At 47.9% G+C, this 21,537-nt stretch overlaps 1 protein-coding gene and 1 non-coding gene across 11 annotated transcripts in view; both read right to left on the bottom strand.

The window, feature by feature from the left end:
• The window catches only part of DNM2 (dynamin 2), an 86,240-nt gene that overhangs the window by 20,084 nt on the left and 44,619 nt on the right, over positions 1-21,537 (bottom strand). For 6 of the 10 annotated variants that reach the window (XM_028520158.2, XM_028520154.2, XM_028520156.2 and 3 more), the window contains exons 6-12: positions 18,123-18,283; positions 15,091-15,233; positions 10,047-10,182; positions 8,581-8,648; positions 7,832-7,970; positions 5,468-5,554; positions 2,754-2,824 (exon numbers count right to left, since the gene is read on the bottom strand). In XM_028520158.2, the coding sequence (XP_028375959.1) occupies positions 2,754-2,824; positions 5,468-5,554; positions 7,832-7,970; positions 8,581-8,648; positions 10,047-10,182; positions 15,091-15,233; positions 18,123-18,283 (805 nt within the window). Of the gene's footprint in view, positions 1-2,753; positions 2,825-5,467; positions 5,555-6,522; positions 6,662-7,831; positions 7,971-8,580; positions 8,649-10,046; positions 10,183-15,090; positions 15,234-18,122; positions 18,284-21,537 lie in introns of all 10 variants that reach the window. The other 4 variants (XM_036032339.1, XM_028520155.2, XM_028520157.2 and 1 more) reach the window with 1 other exon arrangement.
• LOC114504351 lies at positions 9,279-9,385 on the bottom strand. The gene has a single exon (XR_003685133.1). It is a non-coding gene; the product is annotated as a U6 spliceosomal RNA (small nuclear RNA).

Raw genomic sequence — 21,537 nt, 5'->3', positions numbered from 1 at the left:
TTGAATTTGCACCCAAGGATATATGTTTATTAATTTTTTTAGAGAGAGAGACAGAAACATCAATGTGAAAGAGAAACATCAATTGGTTGCCTACTGTACATGCCCCAACTGGGGATCTAAATCCACAACCTAGGTATGTGCCCTGACTGGGGCTCGAACCTGCAATCTTACCAAATACAAGATGGTGCTCTAACCAACTGAACCACCTGGCAGGGGTTGCTCTCTGGAGTTTTACCTTAAAATCAAGTTGGCTGTTGGATAAGCTGAGTGTGTGTGTGTGCACGCATGCACAAATGAAATGTTTCTGTTCCTTGGGCAGTAGAAGTTGAACACTAAGAATGAGGGTTGGCCCTGACAGATATGGCTCAGTGGACTGAGCACCAGCCAGCCAACCAAAAGGTCACCAGTTTGATTCCTGGTTAGGGCACATGCCTGGGTTGTGGGTCAATCCCTCATTCGGGGTGTGGGAGAGACAACTGATCAATGTTTATCTTGCACATCAATGTTTCTCTTCCTCTTTTTCTCCCTCCCTTCCCCTCTCTCTAAAACTAAATAAATAAAATCTAAAAACAACAACAATGGAGGTAATACTTGATATCCAATAATTTACTTAATGTTCAATGGGTTTATTATAGGGTGTTTTCCTTGGGCCCCGTTTTTAGTGTTTAGAGAGCGGTGGGATAGGAGCCCAGAACATCTAAGCAAAGGAAGAAGTTTGGTCACAAGTGCCTAAAGAAGACAGAACCAAGCCAAGCCACATGTGACAAGGTCTGGGTACTAGAGATTCCACATATACTGCTTCCTAAGGGCCTCTTGGCTTGCTCACCCACACGGCTGCACCTCCCCCTTGCCTGCACCAAACTGGATATTTCACACTGCTGTGGGCGGGGGATCCAAACTCCAACCCTAGACCAGCAAGAGCCCTCCTGGTGATGGGGCCTGACCTCCCACCTCCCCCTGTGTTGGTCTCCTCATGTTCCTGGCTTCTAAGCCTTCCTTCCCTGTCTCCAACGCTCTCTGGGGTACCCTCACCTGTCATCTGGCTGTCAGGACTTCCTTAGGATGGTCTCTCCAGGGTGCATACTTTATCCCCCTTTCCCACAACTCCTCATCTACCCTCCTTTCCAGCTTTCATTTTCCTTGTGACAGTTTTCTCAATGACAGTGTGTCCCCAGCCTGTAGGCTCTGAAGGGGCAGGGCCCAAGTCTGGCTTGTTCATGGTCCTAGTCCAAAGGCTCTGAGACAGTGCCCCAGGGTTGTATAGTGGGACCCTAGGATATCCCACCCAGGGCTGGGACCCTCGTTTATACCTGGGCTGGGTGGAGCCTGGCACCCTGGGCCCCGCCCCCAGCAGTTCACACATCAGGGAAAAAGCACACAGCAGGCAATACCCACCAGGTCACCAGCTGCTCAGTATAGTAACAGCTGGGGGAGGTGGGAAGGCGCAGGAATCCAGAGGAAAGAGTGGAGTGGTCAAAGGAAAAACAGGAGAGATTGTGAGAAGGAACTGTGGATGAAGTGTGAGAAGCAGAGACATCAAGGTGAGGAAAACAGCAGCAAACTGAACAGGGAGGACCAGTGTTTTCAGCCCACACACAACTGGCTGCTGGGAACAGGAGCAGGAGGGGTTGCTCCCCAGCCTCTGAGAATGCCACCTGCAGGGTGGCCCATGGGCTGTGCCTCCCAGCCCACCCTTGCAGGGACAGCACAGCTGGGGCCTGAAGTTTCGGACGAGGCCCTTATTCATTCACCTACCATGTGCCCAGCACAGAACAGCGGCTCAATCAACTGTTGAGTGCATTGATAAATGTTCTACCCGGTAACTACTCAGCCCCACAGAGAGACCTCTGACAGAAATACCCTCTCGCTCCAGCCTGCTAGGCCAAGATCGGGCTCTAGTAGATCCCCCCCAAAGGTGCTTCCCTGCACCCTCAAGACCATGCCAAAAGGCCACCCGCTGGACTCCCACAGGCCCTACACAGCCCTTGCTCTGGCACTGACCACACTGTGTCCTAACTGTCTGGGTGTATGTCTGTCCCTGGCATGAGACCTTCCTTTGAAGATGGGTCTGTGCTTGCTCACCACTGTGTCATAGGGCCTGGAACAGAGAAGGCACACCAGCAATATTCGCTAAATGATACAAGGCAGTTGGCTACCAATGGTCTGTTATTTTATTGGACTCAAGAAAGAAAACCTTTGTGAGCCACCAGAACAATCCATGTGAGGCCCAAGCTCACTAAAGGAGAGGGGTGGTGCAGGGGCTGAGGGAATCAGTGGGAGGATGCCTGAAACCACGAGCATTTATGTCAACATCAAGAGCTCCCTGTTCTAGTCCCTTATCCGGGTTCCATGGAAGGTTCTAGTTTTAAGTCTACAGTGTATAAATGGAAGCCATGGTGACCCTAGGCAGCCCTGACCCCATGAGATGCTCTGAGAAAGGGCCAAGTGTGAATGGAGAGTCTGGGAAAACTGCACAGGAGTCTATGAAAGGTTCTGAGAAGTTCCTCAGGAAAGGAAGCACTAGACGCTGGCTAGTCTTGTCCTTGCCTCATGAGCTTGACCTCAGGACTGTACTTTCTTCCTTAAACCATTAGTGCCCCACAGGAGATGCAGTGGGAACAATGGCAATGGGGCTGCTAATAATCCAGGCAACCTTCCTGAAACTTCATCCCAAGACACCCAGCCCACCCAGGGAATCCCAACTGAGAGTGGACTGGCACCACCCCATCGCCGCTGTCCTGAACAGTACATACTTGGCAAATCCAATGAAGTCCTCATGATTTGTGTTGATGTAGGACTGCTCAATGTCGATGAGAAGAAGAATCTGGGGGAAAATAGGGGGCATTGTGAGTACAGATGGTCTCCAACTTACTATGATTTTATTTATGACTTTTCTATTTTATAACAGTGTGAAAATGATAAGCATTCAGTTGAAACCGTACTTCAAATTTTTGTCTTTTCCTGGGCTAGTGATACATGATATGATACTCTCCCATGATGCTGGGCAGCAAGTTGTAGTTACAAGTCAGGCAAGTGATCATGAGGGCCAGCAACTGACACTCTATAATGTGTTCATTGTATTAGATGATTCTGCCCAACTGCAGGCTCATGTAAGTTCTGAACACATTTACAGTAGGCTAGGCTAAGCTATGATGCTCAGTAGATTGGGTGTGCTAAATGCATTCTCAGCTTACTATATTTTCAAGTTATGATGAGGTTATAAGGATGCTACAATGAGGTTATATCTTGATAAACTCATCATAAGTTGAGACGTATCTGTATAGAGCCCAGCAAGGGAAGGAGGGGAAGCAGATGGAACACTTTTCGAATGGGGAGTAGAGTTGGGGGGATGGTGCAGAACCATGCTGCTTTCAAGGTAGGAGAACAGGGGTCACACATACACCTACCCCCAACACACTCTGGAGTACATCTGCAGGAGAAAAGGGACACAGGTGCTTCCAGATATCAAGGACTCACACTAAGTAAGACTGAGCCAACAGAGCAGACTGATGCAGCCCTGCATGGTGGTCACAGACACAGCCTCTGGGGCTGACCACCTGGGCTGCAGGCTTGGCTCAGCCACTGTCTCGCTGTGTGACCCTGGGCCCCAAGTTACCAAACTGTGGAATAGGGGCACAAGAGGCCCACTTCAAAGGGTTGAGGAATTCACAATATTTATAAAGTCTTTAGCTAGTACCTGGCATTTCGTAAGTGCTACGTTTAAACAGCAAAGAAAATGTGGCCAACTGAAGACATTAAAAGGAAACACACACACAGGCACAGAGGAGAAGTTGGGATGTCATTCAGATGAGGGACATGCCCTTAAACAGTGCCTCCAAGCCCTCAAGCATAAAACAGACTGGGTGCTAGGCCAGATGGTGTGGGGTTGTTGGAAAATGCTGGGGTGTTCCGACCATGGGATCCACTGTCGCCGGTTTTATGAAGCCTGAATCCCATTCCCCTGGAGCTAGAGGATCAAGCCTAGCAGTGTTGACAGGGAGGGAACCAGGGACTGTGGTGTGTTTGGAAGGGACAGCAGCATCCTTGACAACACTGACAACAAAACAAATGGGAATCTCTCACACTTTTGATGCAGCTTCTAGGCTACAGAAGCAAAGAGAAATAAGGTACAGATTGACTGGGGGAAACCGTGAAGGACAAATGAGCCAGTTTCTTCTTCATCAGTGTCAAGGGGAGAGAACCATTCTCAACAGGTGGTATCACAACCAAATACAACACATAGGCTTGTTTCAGTTCTGGTTTAAACAAACAGCTGCCAAGAGACCACAGCAGACAACTGGGAGAAAGTAACTAAGACCAGGTGTTGGGTCGTATAAAGACAGAATAAAGACCCTGAGTGCACTCAGCAGAAGACAGGTGAGACTGCCACTGTGACTGATTGGAGGGGTCCCATTCTCTACCTTTGTGTGTGCTTGGATGGTCTTCACAGGAAAATTAAAAGAAAAAGCACCCTAATGTCCTCTGGCAGGCAAACAGATAACCAAGCTGTGGTCTACACATTTAGTGATCAAAAGTAACAAACTTCAGGAACAACCACAAACAACAGGGATGAATGCTAAATATATAACACTGAGAGAAGGATGTCAGAATCAAAAGGCTATGTAGCCCTGGCTGGGTACTCAGTTGGTTAAGAGTCATTCTGAGACTCCAAGGTTGCAGGTTCAATCCCTGGTCAGGGCACATGCAAGAACCAACCAACGAATACATAAATAAATGGAACAACAAATGAATATTTCTCTCTCTTCCCCTTCCTCTCTCTCCGTAAAATAAGTCAGCTAAAGAAAAAAAGGCTATGTGGTACAGGAGACCATTCACAGAACATTCTGGAAAAACAGGGCAAAACCATAGGACAGGGAGCAAGCAGCCACGTGGTTGCCAGGGCTTTGGGATCTGTAAGGGGTCAATGACAAAGGGGCAAAGGAGAATTCAGGGGTATGACAGAATGGTTCTGTATTGTGATTGAGGTAGCGGTTACTCTATGTATGCGTCAAAACTCAAAGAACTGGGGGTGCTCTCCTTCTTAGGAGCATGTCTATGCCTTTCTTCCCTCTCAGACATGCATCTCCTAAACTCTAAGGGACCCCACAAGACTTGCAATGGCAACAGGCAGCGGCAGCTCATCCCGGGCTAACCCCATGAGCCTCTCTCCAAGGTCCCTTTACTCTGACTTCTCAGTGAGTCAAAGCAGCCCCGCTTGGCTCTTTTTTGTTTTTTTAAATTGTCGTTCAAGTACGGTTGTCTCCATTCTCCCCACCCACTCACTCCCCCACCTGCCTAGGCTCTCTTGTTCTTCTATCCTAAGCCCTTCCTTGCTTCACTGTCCCTATGTTTCATAAACGCACTCTCAACATAAAAAAATAATAATAAAAACCAAACTCAAAGAACTTTACACTCAAGATTTCCTACAACCAAATGATATCCGAAAATTAAAACTAAAAGCCAATACCTGGTCCTTGGTTCTCCCCTCCCGTTCACGGATGTAGGAGGTGACAATTCGCTCTGTCTCCTCTCTCAACCGGGGGTAAGAGCTGAGCTGGGGGGAAAGCAGAGTGGCAGCGTTGGCTGGGTCCTCGTGGCTTAGGAAGCAATGTGAACCACATTGAAAACATGGGGAAAGGTGGGTGACATGGGGTAGGCCCACCGAGTCCCCACCTCACTCCTGTCTCACAGCTGCTCCATCTGGGAGACAAAGGGACAGTGGGGGGACAGTGGGCCTGAGAGAGTGACAGGGCGCCCATGCGTAAGCAAAGATGCTTTTTGAAAATGCAATTTAGAGGTGGAAAATAGCAGAGGAAGTGGGTGACAGCCATTCCCCTCCCGCCCAGCACTGGGTGAGAGCGAAGACACTGACTAGTTAAAGCCACTGGTCACTGGGGCGAGTGCTCTCGCTCAGCTTGTGAGCATGTAGCAACTGTTCTAGGATGGTGGGTTGGCATCTGGGCCATCTATCTCGGAGGGACCCCCTTGTAGGAAGCTGTTCCTCATCATCTCATCTTTGAAATCCATTCCTTTAATGCTCCCAGAGCCCAAGCTTTGCAGCAGTAACCAAACCAAACACACGAAGAGCCCACCTTCTGCAGTTTGGGTTAAGTCCACAAGTTGAAAATTGAGCAGACTGTCAAAATTCCTTGATGAAAACCTAGTAGATGTCCCATCGTATAAGAACATGAAGGTCTGCACACTGAAATGTTTTATGGCTTGGGTGAGTGTAGAGACGCCCTTTCTCTAAGGGCCCTGGAAACGGCACTGACTCTCGTCCCCAATGCCTGCTAGGCCTCCCTGCCCCTTCAGGAGCCCAAACTGCAAAGGTACAACACCCATGTGATACAACTTGTCCCATTTTGTCTGCAAATGCCAAGTTGAGATATTGTTAAGTGACAACTGGACCATGGGGGCGGGGTCCATCCGAGCAGAGTTTCCCAGATGCATGGGTTAAGACTAACAACAGAGGGAGAAGATGGGGACAAATGCATGGGTGATAAGAACAAAACCTTCTGTTACCTTCTCAGCACACTTTTTAATGACCGTGGCCAGTTCTGAGACCACGAGATCAACACACTTCAAACTCGGCTCTTTGAGTTTTACAATCTGTTTTTTCACAATGGCTTCAAAGGCCATATCAGGGGTGAAGAGCCCCGTCCTGGGTCATGCGGAGGGTGGGACCAGTAGAAAGACACCCAGGGACAGTGCAGGCCACACACCCGGGACAGGAGACAGAGAAAGAGAGAAACGAGAGTCAGCTGGTTAGTGACATGCATGGTGAAGCCTATGCCCGCATTTGCCCCGGAAGCTGCTTCAGATCAAAGAGACAACCTGGGTCTGAAGGGTGGACTTGATCGGGGTTTAATTACAGAAGTGCTAAGGGTCAGTGTCATGGTGCAGACGCTAAGGGTGTACAGATGCTTTGAGTTCTCATATCTGTGACAATGAGCTCCAGAATGAAAATCTCCAAACCTATCTGGGTTTCTTTCCCCTCCCTTTTCCTATGGAAGAAGCTTAAGAAGCAAATGTGGGCTTTTCCAGATTGAGAATAGAAGGCCCAAGCAGAAACCCCTGCCTAGGAAGGCTGACCCAGAACTCTGTGGCCATCGTGGACGTGCAAGCAAAAACTGCCCACCAGGAAGCGCCTCAGCTGCTTGGCCAAAGCATGTTGCCCTGGGAACCAGACCCTCGGGGGAACCCAGCACATCTTGCTGGGGGGAGGCAGTGGCCTAGACATATAGGCACTTGTGGCCCAGTGGATCTGAGGACTAGATACCTGGGGGAACAGCACTGTTCCTGAGAGTTGCAAGGGAACTAGAGGAGGCAGCTAGGAGTCAAACTGACATTGGGACCCAAGCCCTCATTATGCATTGGCGTTTGGGCCTTTCTCAATAACCTGGGGACAGAGAAGATACTGTCTACAGGGAAGCCCAAGGGCATCACTCAAGAAGTGACAGACAGGGAGATTCAGGGAGCTTGGCCTCCAGCAGCTGATGCGGGGTCCCTCTCTTTCCCAGAAGGTAGCAAAGCGACAGCCCAGTGACACCCCCAATTCCATCAGACACATGCTAGGCTTGGTATCAGGGTCTCAGGGAGCCTTGCCCACCAGTCTGGCCAGTCCTGGTGGCCTGGCACCCCCCCACCCCCAGTTGTACCCAAGCTGACAAGCCCCCGCCCTGGCCTCTGGGAAGCTACCATGTTGTTAGAAACCGAGGCAATGTGGGGGCGGGGGAGGCACAATGGAGCACAGGCTGAAGCAGCACTGGGAGCCTGATACCAAAGCCCTGACCCCATCTCCACGGCCAAGGTCCCCACCGAGGGCCGATACCTTACTGGTACACTGCCTAACTGTATTGATTAGCTCCTGGATAACCAGGTCGACACATTTCAGACAGGGCTCTTTCAGCTTGACGACCTGCTTTTTCACAATGGCCTCGAATGCCAGGTCCGGGGTGAAGAGCCCAGTCCTAAAACCATCCAAACCCGGGGGCAGGGGAGATAAGTCAGAGAGAAACAAAGCATGGTCAGCAATCTCACAGGCATGGGCTGGGTTCCCAAGAAAGAACCAAGGTCATGGCAAGTCTCGGGTCAGATGCCCATGTCCACTACCTGAAACCCCCTAGGGCAACCTGAGGACCCCCATGTTGATGTGAGACCAGACAGCTGGAGTGGCTACTTTTGTTGGAATATGCAGGAGACCCAGGAGGCTCAGGGGAACCTGTGAGGGGGATAAACACTGGGTTCCTATGATCATGCTCAGGTCTGGCTCCCCACCCCCACCTCCCAGGACAATACGCAAATACCATGTCCATGGTAACTAGGGCTCATGCCAACTGACTGGGAAGGTAATGTTTAATCCAAGGGCAGCAGACAACCCTGTGGGCCATTACAGTCACACAGGACTGAGTACATCCAGCCTCAGGTGCCCTTGGAGAGAGTTACAGCTACTGAGAGATACTCAGAAACCCTGTCAAGACCTCAAGATTGGGGCACCCAGAGGTCTGGAGGGACCAACTGGCTGGAGGGTGGCACCGCAAAGGTGAAGGGAACAATGGTGACTCTCCCTGTAGAACTTGCCTGACTCCATGAATGTTCTTTATGGCATAGCTGATCTCCCGTCTTAGGTCCTTCTCATCGAACTCCATCTGAGAACAGAGAAACCAAACACATGCAAGGACGAATCTGGACCACCTTCAGAACACGTGATTATTTAGGCAGTGTTGCTTCCTGTGTGCATTTGTATTCACACAGGAGGATATTGAATTGGTTGAAATTTTTTAAAATATTAAAACCTAGTATCAGCAAGGATGCTGTAATACTAACACTCTAGCTGTCTTCAAAACATGAACTCATATAAACTTTTTTATGAGCTACTTATCATACAAATCAAGAACCTCCAAAAATATACCTGTTATCAGCTGGTAGTTTTAAATGCTCTAAAAATTTATCTAGAGGAATTAAAGAATTAGCTATATTCACAGAACTATTCCTAACTGCTGAAAAATGTGGGAAAAAACCCAAACATCCCTAAGTGTCCAACAAAGGGAGACTGGTTAAATGCATAATGCAACATACATAAAATATATTGTTTTGTCATTGACAATGCATGAAATGTTTATGACTAGTTTTGAAAGATGGCCATCACATGAATAAAGCAGGGTATATAGTATTAAAAATATATATATACATACACATGCACACACACACATATATGCACACAAGTTTGGATGAATATATATGCCGTGTTTCTATGCACAAGGGGGCCTGCTTTCTTTATTTATATGGAACGCTACATGAATGTGCGTGTCACCCTTGCTCAGGGGCTGTGCCAATCTTCTCTGTGTGGGTCCAATGTTAGTATATGTGCTGCTGAATCAAGCACAGGTGGGGCTTTCTGTTTGCATAGAAATAACTGAAATGACACACATGGGATTGCTAACAGGGGTCACCTATGGGTGTTAGGGTTATGTGGGTTTTCCTGCTTTTAGTTTTTGATCTTTAATTGAAAAAACTTTTCTGGTTCTTATAAAAACATGTGGTCACAGTAAAAAGTAAAAGTTTAAGCAAATTAAAAAATAAAACAAACCACCCTCAAATCCTAGCAACAAGAACTACAAGAGAATCCTTACAGATCTATGCAAATAGACACATCTAGATACACATGTGTAGTTGCATATGAAAGGATATCACAACATTATCTATGTGTTAACACTGGGTTCCTAACCTGTTTTTTTCCCCCTCTTCAACATGCTGGGGACATGAGGTTCCCACTACTGTCTACATATCTTGCAAAGAACAAGTACTGATGTTTGTCAGAGGAGAAAAATGAAACTTTTTGTACAACCTGCCAGAAACCTGTAAACTGCCTATTCAGGGAAGGAAACCCGCTGAGGACGTCTTCCCCAGGCCACACTCTGCCCACATCAGGCTCAGGCCTGAAGGCTGGAGGTTCAAGACCTCAAGATCTGGAAGGAGGCTAGGCTCATTTCTGAGCAGAAGGGTGCCTGACCAGGGAAAAGAGGGCTCAACCTTGGCTACACTACCTTCACCAGCTCGAAGGGAAACCGCTCATGGAAGATGCGATTGATTCGTGCGCCCCCAGAGAGCTCCAGCGTGTCCACTTGGTCTCCAGAGCCCTCAATCCTCTTTTCAAAGTCCACCCCAAACTGCTGGACCATCCTATGAGGAAAAAAGAAAACCCAAACATCAAGCAGAGGTTTCTTTTCTTTTTAAATAATTTTTAAAAATATTTTATTTATTTATTTTTATTTTTAGAGGGGAAGGGAGGGAGAAGAGAGGGAGACAAATATCAATGTGTCAATGCCTCTCGAGTACCTCCTACTGGGGGTCTGGCCTGCAACCCAGCATGTGCTCTGACTGGGAATCGAACCAGCAACCCTTTGGTTCACAAACCAGCACTCAGTCTACTGAGCCACACCAGCCAAGGCTCAAGCAGAGGTTTTGACACAGCTGCAGTGTTATGTCCCGAGTCAAACCATGGTTCAGTTTCCTCTTTCATTTTTAGCAGCAAAATCTATGTGTAGGTCAAAACAAACAAAATTCAGGAGCTGCAGGTGGCAAACACTTGCTACGTGCCAGGCCCATTCTATAGGCCCGTTATGATCATTCGCACACATTAATCCACTTTGCAGAGGGGTCACAGCTTAGCGACCTCACCTCTGCCCTGAGGCGTGACCTAATCCAATAGCACCACGGAGTGAAAAGGAAGTCCTTCCACACAATTTGGGTGGTTGCTGCTGGTACCTACCACCTGCCAACACATGTGAGTCACCACTCCACCACTATTGGCTGAGGCCCTGGACGGATAGCTCTGTCCCTGAGCCTCAGTTTCTTCATCTGCAAAGTGGGTTGATAGTACCAGCATCTCCACACAGGGTCATTATGAGGATTCAGAAATTTCTAGATTTCATCAGCTTCAAGAAATCAATGATCCTAAAATGCACCATTAGTCTATACACCCACAAAAAAAAGAAAAATGTTGTCAATTCATGGTAATTCACTTAAAACTCCTGAATTTAGAGAAATCAAAATGCCACATAATTGACAAAATGTGATATTACCATGAGTGGCCCCTTAGAAGCCAGCCCAGCCCTTACAAAGCGTTTCTAAGTATAACTAGTTAGTCCTGTGACAATGTGAGCAAAGCAAAGATCTAAGACATTTATTCGTATCTTGGTTTTCCTTAGCATTTCTAACTGCTCTCCAGTCCCTTGCACAGTCTGCCTTAATCATTTTCTTATTTCTGTCCCCCAAATTCTTGGTCTACTTAAGCACAGGCAGACCTCAGAGATATGCAGGTTCAGTTCTAGACCATTTCAATAAAGTAAATATTGGAATAATGCTAGCAACACAATTTTTTTTCTTTCCCTGAGCATATAAGAGTTGCTTTTACACTATACTGCAGACTATTATAAGTTCCAATAGCATCATGTTTTTAAAAAAGAACGTATATGCCTTAATTTAAAATACTTTATTACTAGAAAATGCTAACCGTCATCTAAGCCTATTAGAAAAATGGTGCTGATAGACTTGCATGACATAGAGGTGCTATAAATCTCCAATTTGTACAAAATGCAGTACCCACAAAGCACAATGGAACAAGATGTGTCTGTATTGCGTGGAGTTTCCCACCCTGGGCCTGCAGCATGGAGCCGGAAGTGCTCTGGCAGAGAGAAGTGCAGCTCTTCTAAGCAAACACAGGAGATGCTCGTGCACTGCTGGGGAGACCAGGATTGGCTACTGGTGAAGAAGGTTCTCCCTCCACATTTGCAGTGACAGGGGCATGAGGCAGGGTGTCCCAGATCCCAAGAGGCTCTCTGCCCACATGCAGCAAATGGTGTGCATACTGGATTTCCTTTCCAGAGACACACACACCCCTATGTTCATGTCGCACATGGAAAGGGGATCATGAATGGTGGGCCAAATCCCAAAGCCAAAACTGTGAAAGGCTTAGTAACACTATGAGAGCAGTAGAGTGGATCAGGGCCAGGATGGAGACTCTGGCCATCTGCCACCAGCTTCAGAAGGGAGAAGATACAGCACATGAGTGCCAGTCTCCCAGGGCCACTGGAGTCCAAGGTGACCTCACAGAGCACCCTTACCAACTGTCATAAGTTGAACCGTGTCCCCCAAATTCATGTCGATATCCTAACCCCCAGCACCTCTGAATGTGACCTTAGTGGGAAAGAGTCACTTCAGATGTAATTAGTTAAGATGAAGTAACACTGTAGCAGGAGGGGCCCCCAGCCAATGTGACTTAGAAAAAGGAGACGTGTGGATGCACATAGGGACCAGCCATGTGACGATGAAGGCAGAGATGGAGAACGCCAAAGACTGCCAGCAAACCACCAAAATCCTCCTGAAGGAACCAACCCTGCTAACCCTTGATTTCAAAAATCTTGGCATCCAGAACTGTGAGACAATAAATTTCAAATGTTTAAGCCATCGAGTTTGTGGTACTTTGTCAAAGAAGCCAGAGCAAACGATAACAGCCATGTCCAGTGCAAGTGAGGTATCTATAGATGACCACAGCCACCAGACATGAGTGGCTGCGAGTGGACAGCCACACTTGCACATCTAGGGAATGGGCATTCCTGTTTCCAGTTCTAGAAGGGGAGAGATCTAAGTGCAAAGCACAAAAGCTGAAGATGGAGAACACATCTGAACGATGCCCCCATCATCTCTGCCTGTGTAAAGAACCTGTCCGGGGCTTTAAAGTGACCTGCATTCTAGTCACAGGATGGAGCTGGCAGGTAAAGGAAACTGCATATTACCTGGCCTGATGACCAAGCTGTGCAGGGAGGAGGGGGAAAAGACAGAGATACAGAACAATTCATCATAGTAATGGTGATGAAAGTAAAAACAGTTAGCTTTTCCATCACTGGCTTCCTGTGAGCCACATACTGCATGTGCCCATGCGTGACCTGCAGATCTGCAGTCATGGGCACCAATAATACCTCTCTGGAAGTCCTGGAAGTCACAGGTAGCAAACACAAGGCCCACGGGCCAAATCCGGCCCTCCACCTTGTTGTACCTGGCCTGGCACCTTGTTTCTACCTGGTGACAGCGCTGAGTTCTTGCTTAACTGTTAAGGAATAGTTACATTTATACAGTCCTAAAATTACATTCAGCCCTCTGAAAGCAACCGTGAGGCTGAACTGGCCCATGGTAAAAGTGAGTTTGACGCCCCTGCTGTCAAACTCATTTAAGTGATATCAATTAAAATGTAAGTGTCCCTCAACCTAGCGACCCCTCTTTTAGGAGTCTCCCCTCCTGGAATCCTCACATGTGCACTCAACAATGAATTCAAGAAGCATCTGTTAAAGGAAAAAATACCCAAATGCTGGGTCACAGGAATAACCTGTGGGATAGGCCAGGTGGCCACAAGAAAAAGAAGGCTCTCAATGATGTTTCTGTCAACTGTTCTTATTCTCTTGTAAGGCAACAACCTGAAGATGGGAACCAGGGTACAGAAGAGGAAGTTTTCACAGTCAGTCCCTTTGCATCATTGTTATAATAAAGGCTAAGGAAGTCATACAATAAACCATTCAAAGGGACAACCAGTAACAAAAAAGGAGGAGCAGGGCCTTGTTTGTCTGTGCGGCCTGCAGCCAGAAGAAGCTGGGACCTGTGGATGAGATGCTAAAGAAGAAAGGCCCAGCCTTTCTGAGAAACTGCAGGTAACAACCGTGCATCTCCACAATGATATTAAAACTAGCTGCAGTGCCCTGCAGGGCACTGGTGAAAAATGACAATGTGCTAAACCCTGGCTCCAGTTCTGCCAAGGGCTTTTAAAGCAGCACTAAGCAGCACTTTCACAAATTCCACCAATGGCCCCGTGAGATGACAGCTGCTGCCATCTTCATTTAGGGGCAAGGAAAGCAAAGTTCAGAGAGACATGGTCACCAGCTAGCTGGTGGAGGCCCAGCAGGCCCAGGCTTACCCCTAGGTTACGGCACATGCTAGACCAAATCTCCTCTTCAAGTCTGCAAAGGGTCTGTGTTTGCTCTGTGGAAAGTTGTGCAGAATGTAGCTGAGCTCATCTGAGCATAAAAAAAGTACTCTCACCCTGACCCCACCATCATGCATTGTCACAAGGCTGAAAGAGTGGGGAGACATCAGACCTAAGATGGTCATGCGAGCAATGTCCCTCTGGTGTGCCTGTAGGAGTCTTGTGCATGCCACCATCTGCCATATGAGCTACTATATGGCACCCACTCTAGGCAAGTCCTTGCAGTGCTCAGTGTCCCTAACAGGGCAGAAACCAACAGTACAGAGGCAGGAGGAGCCCCAACTGAGAGCCTGAAATCACGGGGCACACCTGCTCCCTTGCCTCGCAGCTGCAAAGCTGTGGCAGATCTCCCAGAGTTCTGAGCTGAACTCAATAGTCAGTATGAGGATCCAAAGAGACCAGGCAGAAGCAGCTAATACAGGGTCAAACTCTCACCCTCGTCTGTCCTCTCAGCAGCCGCCAGAGGGCACCTGTGAGCACTTGAGTTGGGCCATTCCTATCCTCTCTGCGCAGAGTCAAGCATCGCTCAGAGCAAGAGCCAAAGTCCTTGGTCCCCAAGACCCTGCACACTCTGCCCTCACCTCTTCCCACTCTCCCTCGCTCACTCTGTTCCAGCCACATGGAACTCCAACATGCTGGACACAGTCCTGCCTCAGGGTGCTTGCACTGGCCGGGGCCCCATCAGGGCCGTAGGTGGCTTCCTCCCTTACCTCCTAGGTCTTTGCCTGACACTCACTGTCTCACACTGGTGCTCTCCAGGCTCTTCCCCACACTGTATCTTTTCCATTCACACATTACACATTTACTTATTTACTTACTTCGTCTCATCACCGCCCCCCTCCCCTTTCTGAACACATTGGGCAGGAATAGGCATCTGCCCCATTCACTGTGGTGACCCCAGTGCTCAGGACAGGGCCTGGCACACACTGTGGGAAGTGTCTGAGGAATGAACAGAGGGATGAATGAGGATTGGTGGCCGGTCTAGACTGGAAACCCTGTGGCTGGGTGAATGCCCCGGTGAGCCAGGCTGAGGGGCTGCAGGGGGACACACGTACTGCAGCAGGGCTTTGGTTTTACGTGTGGGGTCATCGGGCCGGAAGTTCTTATATTCCTCCACTTCCTTCTCCAGGGACAACAGCTGGCTCTGCAGCTTGCTGCGCAAGGTCGGCAGTGACTCCCGGATGTGGTTGGTCAGTTGCTGCAGGAGAGAGGTCAGAGGTCAGTGCAGGCATGAAAAAGGGCCATGCATGATGGTGCCAGGTCCAACACACAGCCTCAACAGAAAGCAATACAACATCAGCTAGAGTCACGCTTGTGCACGGAGCAGGGAGAGGCTGAGAACACTTGCGGCACAGATTAATCGGGTGTCCACACCATAAAGTACATATAACAATGTGCAAGGACATGTGTGCTGACCCAGAGGAGTCTCCCATGAGTGCTGCTTAGTGAAAAGCCCAGGAGGCCACCACAGGACCATGTGGATAGGTGACAGACAGTACATGTAGAAGGCGGGACATGGGGTGGGCACACAGACATGGGGACGGGCCCTACAAGCTGAATGGGAAACAGCTCTCCCAAAAAAGGTGCAAAATGTATGCATCACCCTTCTTTGAAAGACAAGGATAAAGTAAGAACATGTGTTCATTCACAGGAACAGAGAAAAGAAGATTCATGAGAAACAAAAGTAAAAGAAAAAGGCAGAATGAAGTGGGTGGGCAGAAGGAGAGCTTTTACCACAGCCCCTCTTTCTTCTACTGCTCTGCTCTTGCATCATGTGGATTTAGTCATTATTTTTAAGTTTTAAAAAGAGACAGTAGTGCAGAAAAGCTTAGGGAATGAATCTCAGGGTGAGTTGTTAAAAAGCCAGATACAGAGCAGTGGGTAAATACCTTTCTGTTCAGGTGGAGAAAAGTAAGAGGAAAAAAGGGAAGGGAAAGGAAAAGGAAGGCAGGAAGGAGGGACAGAGGAGGGCAATATAGACACATCGGCCCTCTAGGCCTTGAGTGTCTCTAGAAGCAAGCCGAGGAAATGATGATGCTGGCTGCCTCCTCATGGAATGAGACAAAATGGGAATCTCTATGTTTGGGCTGTATGACTTTTTTTGTTTACTATTATAAGGGAGGGAGGAGTTAAAAGAGAGAGAGAAAGGAAGGGGAGAGAAGGTGAGAAGGGAAGGGAGGAAAGGACAAAGAGAGGCTGGTTGGGAGGAAGGAAGGGCAAACCAAAAGCCATAAAATCATCTAAAAGCAGAAAGTGAAAAGCAGCCTTTTGTAACCGTCTACCCTACAGTAGAAAAGATGTTACAAAACACACATCAAAATACACACAAGGCATGAAGGAGCAACACACTCTATGGTATGCATCTTGACTACCGCCAAGTCCTTTATAACCAGGAGGCCTGCCTAGGGTCCCCTCTGTGGGAGCTGCAGGTCTCTAAGGATGGGCTACGTGCTCTGCAGACCACTCTGGACTCCAACAGCACCCTAGGCACTAAGGCCACTCCATGTAACTCACGGGGAAACGGGGGGGGGGGGGGGGGGCGGGACGGAACACCACTCCAGGAAGCATCTGATGTGAAGCCAGGCCCTCAGGAGGCCCAGCTGGGCTGCAGGCTCTCACAGGAGGCCCCAGCAGCCTGCAGGGGACTTTTACTTCCCTTCCTAATCCTCTACCCCTTTGCCCAGGCAGACCCACTTCCTTTCCTGGAGGGCCCCTCCCTTTGGACAATTCCTCTCCTCTTTGCTCTCCTGAGCTGTTGCCTCTGCCTTCCTGCTCTGTGCCCCCTCCCTTTCTGGCCCCCACCACTAACTAACACTTGACTGAGCATTCATCTGTTGACTTCCAAGTCTGTCCACCCCATTAGAAATCTGCCTTCCCAGAAGATATAGCCCTGCTCTTGGGTTGCCCCTGTGTCCCTACGGTGGATATGAAGGAGTGACTCTCAAACTGTCACTCTGCCACAATCCAGAAAGGTGCCATAAAGCATCAAGGTGACACTGCCTTAGCAACCCCAGATGGGCAAATCAGGACAGCTCCTAAGGACAGTCACTGCCTTTTACAGTGTGGCTTCGTAATTCCCCATCAGGGACTTGGAGTAAATTGGCACATAAACAAAATCATGTTATTAACATCTGCCTTCCACTAACTAGGAAGATAAGAAGCCGTCCCAGTGGCTTCCAAAGTGAGATTGGTTAAACAGAGTAGGGCCCATGTGCTTAGGGGATACTACAGCCACAAAAGATAGCGAGGACACTTTTCCACATGGGCAGAACTCTAGGAGAAACTGCTGAGCAAAACAAAAACCAAAACCAAAACCAAAACCAAAACCAAACCCTCAAGGGTGGCATCCATGACTACGTTATGTTATTTACGGTAAGGAAGACAGTATGTGATTCTTGAAAGTCTTTTCAGCTTTTATGGACAGGAAGTCAAGCAGTACCAAGCTGTGGGTAAGAGGGAGGGGGCAGACAGGGCACTTCAATGAATGCTATTTAATACTGGTTTTGTTATGAACCCTGTGAATATACTATGCACGCAAAAAAAAAGAGATAGGAAAACAGTGAAATACTGGATTTGCTGGCATTTTGGTGCATGCTGCATTTTACACAGCATGTACAATGAGCACTCAGTAGATGAGATGCCAGTCTGAGGGGTCAGGGATGGCGATGATTCCTGACTGAAGGAGGCTTGGAGAGGCTGGGCCCCTGGCCCAGGGCCACCTGGTCAGAAGCTGGCCTGGGCTTTTTTTGGACCCAAGAGGATCAGGGTCTGATGTCTTCACACTTAGCTGCCCTGCTTTGGTTCAGGCCAGGCATTCGTAAGCCAGGTTACCAACCTAAGGAACTAAATGCAAACTTCTGGGTATGTGCCTAAATAACTGAATTATAATAGAAACCATAATAGTAACAATGGTAATATAAATGGTGCCAACTAACTGAACATACACTCTTCACCAAGCCATGAATCAAAGGTGGATTGAATCCATTATGATAAAATGAGAGCTGCTCTGAACCAAGGCCAGCATCATTGTGGATGGCAGATTTGTGCAGTGCACAGCACGGGCAACTGCACGAAACCACTGCCATACCTGATTCAGAGACTTCTGCAGGTGTGGGGTGCCCATGCGATCAGCCATGTGCCGGTAGGCTGGGTGGGAGAGAAAGAACTTCCTCTCAGCTGCCAATGCTGCGCGAATGTCCTTCTTGCCCTCGATGTCCTTTTGGCTGCGGTTCACCACACCAATGTAGCCTGCAGGGAGAGAGGGTCAAGGCAGGGCCACGGACAGGTGAACTAAGATGCCCAGGTGCTCACTGCAGCCCAGGCACAGAGCTGAGCAAGGTGCAGGTGAGTATGTGGATTCTCTCCCATGAGTCCCTGACATACCAGGTTACAAGCTGCATGCATTACTTAGAAGCAACACGGAGAACACAAACATAGCGTCCTGTCCTGATGTGTCTGGAAGGAGAGACTACATCCAGCCTGAGTGAAGGGGAGTGGATAGGGACAAGCTTTAAAGAAAGTCAAATCCACAAACTGAGCTTTAAAGACAGGTAAGATGCCCTGGCTGATGTGGCTCAGTGGATTGAGTTCTGGCCTGCAAACCAAGGGGTTGTCGGTTCCACTCCCAGTCAGGGCACACGCCTGGGTTGCAGGCCAGGTCCCCAGTAGGGGCCATGTGAGAGGCAACCACACATTGATGTTTCTTTCCCTCTCCCCCCCCCTAAAAATAAGTAAATAAAATCTTAAATAAATAAATAAAGATAGGTAAGGAAAACAAATATCAAGAAGGGCAATTGGGGGACAGCTAATACTGCCAGACAGTAAAATCTATTCTAAAGCTGTTACATTGGAAAAGGTTGGGTATACTGGGGCATGTATGTCCACAGAGATGAATGGAATGAATAAAAACTCCAAAACCATACTCAGCAGCCGGGGGAACTAATAGCTAACACTTGAAATGCAGTGGGAGGAAAAGTGTATTATTCAATGGTTGCTGTTGGCAAAGCTAGGTACCTACCTAAATTAATCCTCAAGGATCATTGATTTACACACAAAATATAAAACTACAGAAACACTTGAAGAAAACATGAGCTAGTTTTAAAAATGAATGTATTTACATTAAAATTTTCTGAATGAAACCTAAGGAACAGTTAACCATGAATACATGAGAAATGGGGACTGGGGGAAAGGGTTGAGAGACAGTCTCCTCAAGGAAGAGCCTTCAGTACCATTTTGGAATTTTTTTCCAAGTGTGAGAACTTATTTTTATAATAAAAATGCTACTGTGAAGAAAAGATTTGCCATATTTGGAAATTAAGACTAGATAGAGAAAAACATAAAGAAGTGGGGAAAAAAGAGAAGCCAGAACAGCTGGGAGCCCAGAGCATGGATACGAGGCACCAAGCAATATGCATATACAAATGGGTGTTGTGGGAAATAAAGAACTTAGCCTGGTGGCTGACAAATGGTAGCCACTCAATAAACAGAGACAGTTATTCATTGCAATTAATATAATTAAAGCTGGAAAAGTAGACTGGAGATAGGTGGCAAAAGACCTGAAGTGATACAACATATGTATTTATCCCCATTCTCTGGGCAGGGGTGGTCTGGTGCAATGCTTCTCTTGGGGAGAAGGGGAGTGGCATCAGCTGAGTCTTATACAGACCCGATTTTTGTCCTCTGTCTGTCATTATACCCATTTTATGGACGAGGGAACCAAGGCAGGCCAAGGTATGGTCACTTGCAAAGGTCTCAAGGTCTCAGAAAGGATCAGTAGGAGAACGCGGATCAGAACCCAGATCCACAGGAAGCCCAAAGTCGTAAGCAGAAGGAAGCAGTGGGGGCAGAGTGGAGTGTGGCTTGGGTTTTGGTTCCTCTAAAGGTGCTACAGTTGAGTCTTTCATAAGCCAAGAAAAAGGATCCCATTGGAGGGATTCTGAAAACTGTGGGGCAAGAGGAGAAAACTGAGAGAGAGCCTGAGGTCTTAAGTCAGAAGGAAGCATGTGACTGGAGACAGGAAGAGGCACCTTCTTGGAAACAGACAGGAAGAAAGAAGAGAGGATACAGGCAACAGTTGAGTGGGGAGGAAGGAAGGTAAGGAGGTCAACACATCCAGCCACTCAGACAGCAATGCAGAGCACAGCTGGTGTCCCTGGGAGTCTAAGATGGTGGTCCCACATGTGCAAGGGAGCAGAGGGCTGGATTGCCAGTGGAGGGTGTGGGGACAGATGGGGTCTGCTTTCCTCTTCAGCACTGACCCTTCCTTCCTAAACCTCTGGCACAGATTTGCTCTTCAGCCTCTGAACCTCACAGCCACAAATGTCTTTGAGTTTTGCTCCTGACCACTCTCTATCTAGGGCTGCCTCTCATCAGTGTCTCAGCAGTAGTGGGGGGAGGGGGAAGTCAAGGTCTGAATGTTTTCCCCGTGGCTATCCCAGATATCAAAGAAGGAAACCCTGGGAGCAAAAGATAAGACCAAACTGGTGCCGGCAAGATGCAAGAGCCAGAAGGTGCCCGCTGCTGAGAGCTGATCCTACACAGAAGAAACGGGCAAGGCAGCAAGTAATTAAGAAAGAAATGGCCTAAAAAACCCAAAGACCTACATGGGGAGTCACACTGCACTATAGGGGAAAAAAACAGAACCAATCTGAGCTCAACAAATGGGGAATGAATAACAATCTGCCCCCATACCCCCATACAAGGGACTCCACGGGACCTTTTGAAGTCATCTTGAAGAACATTCGCCTGTTATGGGAAACTGTTCTGCTATTTTGCTACGTGACATGAAAAATCAGGTCACAAAGCATCATGGTGCTAGGGGGCTGGCATTCAAAACCAGCTCTGCCACTTGCTGCTTGTGTGAGCTGGGGCAAAGGGTTTGGCCTCTTCGTGCCTCAGCGTCTTCATCCATAAAGTGGGGATGAGATTAGAACCATCATGTTGGCTGTTACCAGAATTAAGTGGGCTCTTATACATCAAGAGCTTAGAACAGTGCCTAGTACATAACAGACACTTAATGTTTGTTACTCTTTGGAAATAAAAATACTTGGGTTACTCCTATAAGAAGATCTAAACCTAAAACTGAGCCTAATCAGGCCTCTGTCGAGATCTAATTACCAGTTTATAGGGCACTGCTATTGGCCATATCCTGAGTGTGGGCTGAGATCTGGTTTCTTTCACAAATGAATGTCAGAGAAAAAAACAAAGGGGCTGGGAGAGGAAGCTGTTCAAACAGAAACATAGATACTTATGTGTAAAATGATATGATACCTAGGATTTGCTTTATAATCCCTCAGAAAGAAAATGACAACGGGGGAGAGGACATGTGGGAGATTCAAGATTAGCTAAGTGTTGCTAACCATCAACGCTGGGTCCATTCTACTTTCAAGAATGTGACGGAAATGTTCATAACTCAAAGTATGAAAATTAATAAAAGTTACAAATTCTTAGGGACTTTTTGGAAGTAGAGCCACAAAGTGTGAACTACTGGTTGGAGGATTTAG

Source organism: Phyllostomus discolor, chromosome 8, assembly GCF_004126475.2.
Source record: "Phyllostomus discolor isolate MPI-MPIP mPhyDis1 chromosome 8, mPhyDis1.pri.v3, whole genome shotgun sequence".
Lineage (NCBI taxonomy): Eukaryota > Metazoa > Chordata > Mammalia > Chiroptera > Phyllostomidae > Phyllostomus > Phyllostomus discolor.
This window is presented reverse-complemented; position numbering and strand designations above follow the sequence as displayed.